Source organism: Parambassis ranga, chromosome 14 (assembly GCF_900634625.1).
Source record: "Parambassis ranga chromosome 14, fParRan2.1, whole genome shotgun sequence".
In the NCBI taxonomy this organism is placed as follows: Eukaryota; Metazoa; Chordata; class Actinopteri; family Ambassidae; genus Parambassis; species Parambassis ranga.
Genome location: NC_041034.1, coordinates 2558368 through 2569876, shown reverse-complemented (window position 1 = coordinate 2569876; position 11509 = coordinate 2558368). Strand labels below are relative to the sequence as shown.

Sequence of the window (11509 nt, the reverse complement as noted above, 5' to 3'; positions counted from 1 at the left end):
CAACCTTCATGTGCAGATGAAGAGGTTTTAATCTGAATATCTTCTAAAATGAAACCCTACCCTGCACCATCCCTATTTTTGTTTTATTTTTATGCCAGAAAAGACAATAAAATGTCCACTTTAATGTGGTTTAAATGTGGGAAAATGACATTTTTTCCATTTATACAAATAAAATTAATGTTTTACAAAATAAAACAAAGTAGTTTTACAGTGTTTTAGCCTCTCTAGAAAAATGTAGCCAGTCTAGTTTTTCAATCAGGTCTTATTGTACGTAGTTATTGTTTAATAAGGGTTAAATATCTCCCTATTGTTGATGTAATAACAGCTTTTTGAATCAAAGCCTGTGTTTTACAGTGTCTTCAACCTCTCTAGGATAACGTGTGTTAGGATATGATCCATATAAATGTTGTAGTTTTTTATTTAGACCTGCTTTACTTCAGTCTTAATGTGAAAACATCAGTAAGATGTTGCTTTATTTGCATTTACACAAATACAACATAATTATTTACATAATATAATATATATTTATAAACTTTCTGTGGTAATTTGGTCCAGATTTGATATTTTAATGTAGTAGTTTTTGATCTAATGTTGCTCTGATGTGGTCTAAAACTGTGAAGTTGTCCGTTTTTTGCAAAAAAAAATAAAAAAAATAAAATAAAATGTGATTTTTTTTATAGTGTAAAATAGTTTTTTACAGCATTAAAATGTGGGGGGAGAAGTAGAACCAGCGGAACCTGAAGTACTCACTACGCTGGTGAACATGCGCTGAGTGGCGATATTCCCGTTGGTCCCTGAAGGCAGCAGCAGCAGAGGAGGAAGGATCCCTGGCAACGCTGTCACAAAGCTAACGTCCCTGCTAAGCCTCCTGAATGCCTCAGCTTTGTCAACATGCAGTTAAATGTTCTCCTGCAGTTTGATGTTTACCTCGTAGCTTCCTCGAAGGCGTGTTAACAAATGTATGATGGCATTTTTTAACGAGCCGAGCTAGCTTAGCTAGCTAGACTTTTTTTTTGTCTCCGCCGTAGAATCACAATCATTTTTTTAACCAGCTAACCTGAACGAGCTGTTGTTAGCTTTAAGCTAGCTTGGGTGAATATGGCGATTGTGTCTGGTTCTTGTGCCAGGGTGAACGGCTCCAGGAATGGGCCCTCCGTGTCGGCTACACCTTCTGGATCTGTCGGACAATCGCAGCCCATGATAGCGGTGTGGGAATGGCAGGATGACTCAGGCTACTGGCGGCCTTACAGCGGACAAGTGAGCGCATACATCGAGCGGTGTCTGTCACCGCGGGGCCAGAGAGGAGGAGGTGGTGGTGGAGGAGGAGGAGGACCCGGCTCGACGAGCATCTGTCTCGGACAATCAGACCCCAGCCTGTCGCCTTACCTCATTGACATACCAAGCTTGAAGCAGTTTCGGCAGGACACAGGTGAACACATTCATGGCATTTTTACTCCCAGCTTAACGCCCATTGTTGTCCTATATCAGGCCCAGTTAGCTCATTTAGCATTAGCTTACAGGGACGATGTTGTTTTGATGAATGTTTACATATATTCTAGATAGATTTAAACAAACATTTTAACGACATTTTATACGTGCTAAATAATGGAGGCTAATTTGTCCATGTGACCTTTGCTGTAAATAGCAATGCTAGTTTGATTAGCATGTAGTTTTAATTTAGTTTGAATGAAGGACATCAGCTCAAAACAATGCTAAGGATGTATTTTACTATAAAGCAGCAACATTAGCCCAATAACTGCAGTGACATCACATTATGTCTGTCATGACACTGGTTGGATCCTGGAGGGAGGTTTCTTACTTTCATTTTGTGTCATTACTAATAATCAATTTCCCTATTTCCAGGAAAGACACGGTCCGTCCGTCGGTCCCTGTTTGCCCAGTCCTCAGGACTCGGCAGTGGCGTTTACTGGGAATGGGTCAACGACGAAGGAGGATGGACTCCATACGAGACTCGAACCTCTATCCTTCTGGAGCACAGCTATCAGGCCCGTCAAGGCACGGCCGACCTGGGCCCGCACGGATATAATTACATAGTTGATCTCACATCTCTGACCCAAGTGAACAAATCGTCAGGCTTTAGGCGGCAGGTGCGCCGACAGTGCAACCTCCCCTACCCGCTGGCCTCCTCGGGGCCCCCGGCTATCCCCTCGGCCCTCGCATGCTCCTGCCAGCAGTGTCTGAGCCACAGCAGCACAGGACCCATGCCCAGCCGTTCGCGACATTCCTTTTCGTCAGGGAGCCTGAACCGACCCAGCCTCCAGGGAACGGGCCGGGCTGCAGCGGCTCACCCTACGTCTGTCTACTCGCCCTACCCTAGGAGACCCCTCTCTGTCGGGGGGATGTCCTGGGGCAGCCCCTGGCCTCCGCCACTCTCTGGAAGTCAACTTTCTGCACCGCCTCTCCCCAACTCTACCAGTGCCAACGGGCTAAGGTCGGTATCTGACACCTGTGATAAGCTGCGTTCATTAATTTTAAACAGATTAGAGAAATGACACTTCCTGTGATTCACACAGCCCTCTGGGGATGCATGTCCACCTCCACACCCAGTTCCCCGTTTGTCTTTCCTGTCTGTCTCCACATTGAGCTGTCCTGTTGAGCAGGAATGGCTGTTCTTTGCTTCAGTGGCGTGTTTGCTTTGGCTCAGCTCAGCTGTGACTCTGGTCTGTGCAGAAAACTGTTTCCAAAGACACACTGCTTACTTACTTACTTACTACATCAGTGAATTATTTTGACATATTTGCTACATATTCGAAACATGCCAGCGTCAACAGAATGAGCTTAGCTTGTCACCAGCTAACCTCATCAGAAGACCATCCAGGGGGCCTCATACTATCAGTCACACATTTCCTTCTATTGTGTTTCAGTGTCATCTGAAAGGTCAAAACGCCCCATGGGAATGATTCTGTTTTTATATGTCAATTCTCATGTTTTGTGCAAAACTAGTGTGTTTTTTGTGGTTTTAGAGAAGAAGATTCTGTGAAAACAAACAAACAAATAGACCAGAATTTCTCAGATATATATTAGATACTATTTAGATACTTTAATAATCCAAGAGAGAAATTGCTTAAGGCTGCTGCCAAGTAGCGCCACACCAGTGAGTGCACTGGTGGCAGTGCCGGGACTAGTGACTAGGGAGGAGTTGGGATCGAACCACCAACCTTCCGGTTATTGGACAACCCTGTTCTACCACTGAGCCACTGCTGCTCTTCAAAGTGTTAGATCAAAATGGCGGATGTTGTAAAAGGTCTCACGGAAGCCAACATCAGTAATAGTTTGTTAGACTGGACTTTTGACCACTTAGAGTAAACATGATGGAAAAATGTTTGGCTCCTCCTCCATTCGTGCTCAAGGAATGGAAATGTTCAGACTAAAACTCATCCAATGTCAAACAAAGTAAGCTAATATTTGCTTCCCATGTTTCTACTTTTCAAGTGTCAGTTTTTAAATTATAGTAGAGCTCAGATGAACCGAGCACTTTGAGCGTTGTCTTTTTTTTTTAAAGGACTCCTGCCACGACTAGACTGAAGACGTTAAAGAACTCATCCAGTGTAGCTCACTTTTCCCATGACGTCTCCTTGGCAACAGTAAACAAGATTCATTGGATGCATTTTCATCAGTATATTAACTGATTGAGTCACACTTCCCAGTTACACCATGCAGTCTGTGTTTAGTGGTTGTTAATCTATCTCTCAGACATGAATAATTAGTCATATTTCCTGGATCTGATCCCACTGAGAGCTCAAACCTGAAGTGATTCCTTAGTCTTTGTTCAGTTCCTTCCTGTCTGGTGCACCGCTGCTGTTTTTACTGACTGAATGTCTCTGTCTGTGTTTCCTGTCCTCCAGTGTTCCTTCCATCTCTGTGCAGCTGAATGGATCCACCAGCGTGAGCTCCGCCCTGGCAGGTAAACGGGTCACTGACCATCCATCCTCAGCGTAACCTCTGCTGGCTCCGCATCACACACTGGAGTCGGCCGGAGGTTTTTTATTCAGTAGTATTTTAGCTGTTGCTCTCTCTCACTGCATCGGTCATGTGAGTGAGCGACAAAGGGGGAGTCATAATTGGAACGCACCCCAAATTTGAACCTCACAAACTGGCATCCTCTCCAGCCGTACACATGAAAGTGAGCCTGCACAGGTTTCCTCTTGGCCCTGGATGCAAAGCGTGATTAACTTCAGCTTCCAGGCCTGATCCTGTGAGGCAGCTGCTGTCCCACGGCTCCACCCGCCTCTGACTTTTGATTGATGTTTCAGGGATAAACAGCATAATAACTGCTAAACAACTCAGGAACGCCCTGAATATAGATCACATTTCATGAAGCTTTGAGAGGAAAATACAACAAGCTGCCTGTTGTAGTTTTATAAACAGTTATCTTTTTGTGAGGGCTACAGCTCCACAGCTCCTCCTCTGAAGTCGAATCTGTTCAGAAATCTGCACTCTGACGGTTCTGCAGCTTGACATTTTATTCATAATGCATTGCATATTCATTCTGCTCAGCTCACTAGTGTCAACATAATGCAAAGTCATTTTTTTGTCATTTCATCATGTTTATATGTGAGTCAGGTCCAACAATATGTCGATACTGATTTTAGAAGGTAAACAAATCGACTCATGGTCTGACACCGTCTGCTACATGTGTTGTACAAGCAGACACTTCAATGGGTCAAGAACTGCAGTTCCTCATGTGGCCACTTGATGGTGGTTTCAAAAAACGAGCCAGTCTCCCAAAGACTTCCATGTTAAAACATCTATTTATACAGTCACAACATACATGTTTACATGTGGCTTTAACAGGAGACGCAAACATTATGGGATTATTTGGGATTATTTGGAGTTAAGCTATGGTTTGCGTCTTTTTCTGTGTGATATTGTACAGCAACTGCTCTAATACAGATGCCATGTGACCAGCTGACTGACATCTATATTGGTTGGCACTCTATATTTTACATCCTGCTCTGTGGTAATAAGGCAGAATATTTAAATCTCGGTCTTTTCAGGCTTTGAACGACACACGCGCACATAATTAATGCTCACGTTTCCCTGAAGTGGTGGAAATGGAGTGCAGTTTAATCCTGTATGTCAGCAGGTTGTAACTGTAAAAAATGGCAAATCTGAAGGCCCTCTTTTTTTTTCTTCTGAAATTATAAGTTGGGTTCTGTGCCGCGATAAGCCAACTGAGTCAATACAGTCAGCCTGGAAGGAAACTAACGGACCAGAACCTCATTAGAGAAACGCACCGAACCAAGACTTTTAAAATGGAAGGTCACTGCTGTGGCGTGTCTTCTCCAAATGTACAGTTCTAAAGCCCATTATTTGGTAATGAACATTAATTATAATCATTGCTTTTCTTTATACACGTGATTGTTTTGTCAAGCTCGTAAAACAAATATTGCAGCGGTGGGAAATGGACAACACAGCACCAACACAAACTGCAGCCAGGAAGCTGGCAGCCCGGTCCTTTATCGTGTTGTTATTGCCTTGATATATAGATCTGTGGATATTGACTTGCTTCTTTTGCCCACCCTCAAGTGGCCATTGGAGGAACTGCAGTTTTTGGATTAATTTCTGTGACACTTTGTTAGCTAACATTACACATTTTCTTAGCATGCAAGACAAAGTAAGGCTGCATCACTGAAGCAGGAGAACTGCGGCGTTTACGTGACATGAGCGTGCTGCTCGCAGGGCATGTTGCCGGTATGTTCTCCCACAGTTTGCTGCAGCTTCGGTGTAGCACGTTTCTTTGTTGATTCAAAGCTCACATGTTGTTTGCACTTAGCTCTTGAGATTAACGCTAGCTCTGCAACATTAGCCCTTCTCACTAAAAGCTGCTTTGATCACAAAAACTCTGACGGAAACAGTTCTTGATGTTTGTATGTGACTGAATGCGGGTCGCAGTGGGCGCGTCAGCTGCTGCTACATCTCTCATACCTTTGATTTGTTCCCTTCTACTCCTGCATAATCTCCACTTGCTCTCACCTGCCCCACTCTGCCCCGCCCCCATACCCCACCTCAAACCAACCCCTTCATCCCCCCCTCCTCCTCCTCCTCCTCGCTCCAGGCATGGCCTCCATTTTGATGTCAGCAGTGGGACTCGGCGTGCACTTCACCTCCGCCCCTCTCCCTCAGCAGCAGCAGCAGCAGCAGCATCAGCAGCCTCAGCAGCATCAGCAACCTGCTCCTTTCTCTCTTCCTCTTCCTCTTCCTCTTCCTCCTCCTCCACCTCCTCCTCCTCTTCCTCTTCCTCTTCCTCTCCTCCCCCCAGCCAGCAGGCCCTGCAAGCCCCACAGCAGCAGCAGCAGCAGCAGTTCAGTTAGGAGAGCAAAGAGGCAGCACAGGAGAGGTAGCTACCACTCCACCAGCCCTCAGTGTGTTTCTCCATCCTTTTTGCTCCACCACTGGCTTCTTCATCCACCATCAGCTCACTTTCATTTTTGCAGCTAACCAGTGTACACTTTACGTACGTGGCCTTTCTGATGCCACCTTAAAAACACTTTGATGGGTCTGACATCACCAAATCATGACCCCGGTGTTCATTCCTGCTCCAGGTTTGATGCAGATGACATTAAAGGTCCATATCAACCCCAGCGGAAGCATCGAGCTACACAATGGTCCTTTAAAACACAAAAGAAAAGGAATAGAACAGTGGTTTCTGTTCTGGTGAAGCTCTTTTAATTTGACTTTTGTTGCTCATCTGTATTCCAAACTTCATTTCCTGTTTCCTTTCCTTTCATCATTCATCATTGTCACAACCTAAAAGCAGCAGGGGAGATGACATCACACTCATGGCCAGGAAACGGAAAGAGTCTTCACGTTTTTTTTTCTTGTTTCTCAGCTGGGATGAATTAGCCCACCTCTTTAATTGTCTTTCCTTTCAGAATGAGGAATTAAACGTTTGCAACAAACTCAAAGTGACGTGTGCAGATGAGGTTCTAGTTAGCCTGCAGAGCTTCCTAAACAGACTCGACAGTCAGATGAGAGGAAATGTGCAGTCAGTGCCCCCCCCCCCCTCCTCATGCTGCTCATCAGTCCATTCTGCCACCATGCTGTCACATCGTCTCTGTGTCTCATGATGATCTGCAGCAGCCATTTATTTGTGTGTAATTTTAGGTTTATGTATGTGACTGAAATGGAGACGATGAAGTGTTTGTGTTCTCTCTCCTTGTGTCCCTCTTCCAGCCTCTGCTCAGAGACCCGAGGAGGTGATTCAGCGCTACATGGAGGTGGTGGCCGCGGTGCCGGATGAGGTAACCGTTTCATCTCTCCCTGCTCAGTTTGCACTGTCACAGAGCCATTAACCGGCCGACAGCAGCACAAATGGAGAAATTCCTCCACACAGCGCGTTGATAGATTGTTTGTTTATTGTTGCCGGCTTTACAAACAAATGAGTTTGTGTTTCGTTGTCGAACTGCGCACACACACAAACACTCCTTGTTTCCTGTCCCCAACATCAGGATTGTATTATCTGCATGGATCAACTGTCCAACCCCTCCAGCTACGAGACTCCGTCCACAGAGGAGGGAGGCCCGAGCATCCGTCCAGACACTGTGGGCAAATTCATCAAATGTGGACACACTCTGCACATGCTCTGCATGCTGGCCATGTACAACAACGGAACAAAGGTACACAGCTGTCGCTCTTATTTCTTATTTATCTGTATGTCCACAAACGCCACCTTTGAGACAGATTCCTCCCAAAAACTGCTTTATTAATTTAAGATGATCAACAAAATAACATCACACCCCATATGTACTGGGAGCCAAACAGATCAATATATATCTGATCCCCCGCCCCTCAGGACGGCAGCCTGCAGTGCCCCTCCTGTAAGACCATCTACGGGGAGAAGACCGGCACGCAGCCCAAAGGCAAGATGGAGATTTACAGCATCGCCCAGTCGCTGCCAGGACACCCGGACTGCGGCACCATCCAGATCATCTACAGCATCCCGCCTGGAATACAGGTGCACAAATCTGCTTTGTATCGATGCAGTTATTGGATTATTTTCTTGTTCCATCAGATTTTTTTTTTTTCATATTAAAGTTTATAACATTGCACTCTTCCTCCCCCTCCTCTTCCTCCTCTTCCTCCTCCTCCCCCCTCCTCCTCCTCCTCCAGGGCCCGGAGCATCCCAACCCGGGACAGCCGTTCAGCTGCAGAGGCTTCCCTCGCTTCTGCTTCCTACCAGACAACGACAAGGGCAGAAAGGTGCTAAAGAGGCTAATTCATGCTAATATTTATGTTCCTCCTATACACATAGAATATTCAGGCCTCAGCATTCACGTCCTCTCACAGCTGCATGCAGCTCATTAACCCAGAACCCTGCATGATTGTCTAAATGAGTATTTTATGTCGTTTCTACGGTGAATCGCAGCAGCTGCAAGCGGCAGCCTCTATAAATAATCACAGATGTAATCCCCTAATGGAAAAAAATGATGGATGGATGAAATGATTGCTGTTGTAGTTGTGTGCATGCATGAAAACATCCAAAAGAGTGCAGCACGGTGTGGGAACAGCAGGGCTCTGAGCACCAGTGTGCTGTTACAGCCCTGTCAGGTTTACTGATGGTCAGAATGGTGGAAAATGTCGACCGCTTTTCTACCAACATGGCTGAATCTCTGTTTAAGAGCCGTTTATATCAGGGACTAAGGACAAGATCTTTGTCAACACTAGTCTGGTCGTCGCTCCGCCTGCGTCACAGGCTTCATTTCTCCATCAAAGGGGCAGATTATTGTGCATCTGCAGCCGGAAAGTTGGTGCTTCGTCTTCATCACAGGAAAGAAGACAGAGTCTGAACACCGAGAGTCGTGTGCTCCACTGCAGAGTGGCCAGATGTCATCGGAATCCAGCTTTAGAATGGTCTGACCTTCACTGTCACAGATAAACATGTGTTAGAGGACAAGTGGCTTTTTATCCAGCTGAAGCACAGCGGCTCTCAGGTGCTTTGTGGAGACAGTCAAGTCTGAACTAGTTGATAAACTGATAGTTTTCTTAGTGATCTGTAACATTTTGTCAAAAAAAAATGGAGGTCGTAGAAGACAGAAAAGAAGCTTGATGATGGACGTGCACTCAAACATGGCTGACGGTTCTCTCTGTCTGTACCACAGGTGTTGGAGCTGCTGAAGGTTGCGTGGATGCGCCGTCTCATCTTCACCGTGGGGACGTCCAGCACCACCGGCGAGCCCGACACAGTGGTGTGGAACGGCATCCACCACAAGACCGAGATGATGTCCAACCTGTCGGGACACGGCTACCCCGACCCCAACTACCTGGACAATGTTTTGTCTGAGCTGGCCTCTCAGGGCGTGACGGAGGACTGCCTCAAACCTCCAGGTGGCGGCGGTGGCAACAGCTAGGTCGCAGCTCGGAGCTTCACACAGACACTCGCACAGAGTCGGTCCAGCCTCTGAGGCCGGGCGGACAGAGAAAAGGACGCCTGCTGAGACTGGGGAAAAAAAAAAAAAAAAAAAAAAAAAAAGACGTCTCACTCTGAGCCTCTTTCAACAAACTGGAGTTTTTGTTTTGTTTTTCTCGTGGAGCCTCATCTGTATCCGTGGGATAAAAATCTCATGAAAGCACTTTAGCTGTGACGGTGCATTTTGCTGGTGAAAAGGGGTTTTTAATCTGGATTCAAGTAGAAAAGTCCGTTTATAATCACAGATCTGACGACGAAGAGAGGAAATACTGTTGTACATAAAAATCATTAATAGAAGAAAAATATGAGACAACAAAGAAAAACACACGTTGTGGCCAGAAAAGGTAGTAAATTCAGTTTTAACTCCTGATTTGACCATGATGTTATGAATTCCCTAACACTGTCATTAGACGAGCACTCATGTCCTGAATTTGCAGTATTTATGCCCATCACTGAATATGTTTGTGTGTGAGAAGGCGGCATCGTGTACAGGACTGCTCCCGTGTGAGAGAATTTTTACAGTGTGACAATCAAGGTCATCGAACTCGTCCTGACGAAAGGAGACGTGGCGGCGGCGAGCGTTTGTGTCCCCCCCCCTCCCCTCCAGGCTGCGGCCTCCTGTATCCACGTTATTCTGCAGTACAGCTGTGTACAAAATAGCTGCAATAAAATGAGATGATGCAAAATGAGCTCTCTGGCTCCGTCTACGATGTTTTGATGCCACCGCTGCTGCTGCTGCTGTGAAATGATGCAATTTGTGTATTTAATGTGCAGGTGTTGTGTGACCGTTCAGGGAGATGAGATGATCAGAGCTGATGGCTTCCTGCAGAGATGTAAGCATCATGCAGAGGAAACTAACAATGACCGGAGAAGTCTGAGGGAAACAAAAGACAAAGTCTGAGGGTGGAAATGCTCCTGAGAGGTCACAGAGGTGATTCTGAGCAGCTACAGCTGTTAGCAGAGCGCCACAGATGGGCGGGGCTTAAAGGTAAACATTAACGTGAGGTTTATACTGTGATTCTGAACAGAGCCGCCAGACCTCATGTGAAAAACAGAATATTGGAATAAAGAGGTCTGAACTTCAGGTTTTGGATTTGTGTGTCCACACATACCTGGAAAAATAATAAAAATCAGATGGGTCACTTCAGCTTGGAACACAGCCCAAGGACTGCAAAAAATCTGTTATTCTATAAATATCTTTTACAGATATATTAAAAAAAATTGACCCACACTCATTGTGGGCTGTGTTCAGAGCGCCCCCTATGGAACAGGAGTGGAAGCTCTATGCATAAATATTTTTCTAGCAATCCCATTATGTCACATGACCGAGCTGCAGGGAGAGGAGACGACTTCATACAGAAACACCAGGCGAGCTCAGGCATTGTGAGAGTCAGCCAGATTTGGAAAGTAAACACACGCCCCTTTCTCTCGGAGCTCACCCTGAAGCCACGCCTCCAATCACATGGACGCGCATCACCTGAAGACGAGCTGCGGTCTGTGACTTCGGCCATCATGCACGTACCTCTCTGGTGCACAGAGCAGGAAGAGAGTGACAACCAGCCAATACTCCGAGCAGGGTCCACCCGGAGGATTGGCTGATGTTTTTAGCGTTTTATAGCTTCCACAGATGATTCATATTCTTCGTTTTAACTAAACTGCCGAACTAATTGGTTGCTATCGGATTGTAAAGAGAAGTTACACTAATTTAACAAAAAGTGCATCAGAATGAAATCTCCTACCTATGAAGGTCAAAGGTCAGGACAGCGAGACAAGCTACGGCTAGAACAGGCTCGGCTAACCCTTAGCCATCGTCTCAGCTGCAGACATCTTTACAGGCGTGAAGGTGACACAGAGCAAACGCTGAATCAATTAACTATTAATGTCGTGTCTTTTCTAAGACCCCCCCCCCCCCCCCCTTGTTTTTACTGTTTGTGCAGACTAATAAAGGATCTTAGTAAGATAGATAAAATAAATCAATCAAATAAAAAACAAAACAAATCTACCCAAACAAAAAAGAAAAATTAATAAAAACCCATTAAAGGTGGGGGGGGGGGACACAGTTTGTCTCTGAGGAGGATT

The 11509-nt window shown here is 45.7% G+C and overlaps 1 protein-coding gene across 2 annotated transcripts; it reads left to right on the top strand.

Annotated features, from left to right (window-relative positions):
• The first annotated feature begins 776 nt into the window (after positions 1-776).
• dtx2 (deltex 2, E3 ubiquitin ligase) lies at positions 777-10119 on the top strand. Of its 2 annotated transcripts, XM_028421765.1 has the most exons (9): positions 777-1429; positions 1864-2452; positions 3867-3925; positions 6080-6361; positions 7198-7265; positions 7473-7640; positions 7817-7978; positions 8134-8223; positions 9123-10119. In XM_028421765.1, exons 1-9 carry the CDS (start codon positions 1099-1101, stop codon positions 9369-9371), a joined length of 1998 nt encoding a protein of 665 aa, XP_028277566.1. In that variant the 5' UTR covers positions 777-1098; the 3' UTR covers positions 9372-10119. The 2 variants fall into 2 exon arrangements, with proteins under 2 accessions (XP_028277566.1, XP_028277567.1); XM_028421766.1 differs by lacking the exon at positions 6080-6361 and having other exon boundaries at positions 778-1429; positions 9123-9670.
• The last annotated feature ends 1390 nt before the right edge of the window (positions 10120-11509 follow it).

Bases quoted from the DNA above. Each gene is read 5' to 3' on its own strand.
- dtx2 (XM_028421765.1), top strand. From the start codon at position 1,099: ATGGCGATTGTGTCTGGTTCTTGTGCCAGGGTGAACGGCTCCAGGAAT. The intron at 1,430-1,863 runs GTGAACACATTC...CCCTATTTCCAG, and splicing joins GCAGTTTCGGCAGGACACAG to GAAAGACACGGTCCGTCCGT. The intron at 7,641-7,816 runs GTACACAGCTGT...CCCGCCCCTCAG, and splicing joins TGTACAACAACGGAACAAAG to GACGGCAGCCTGCAGTGCCC.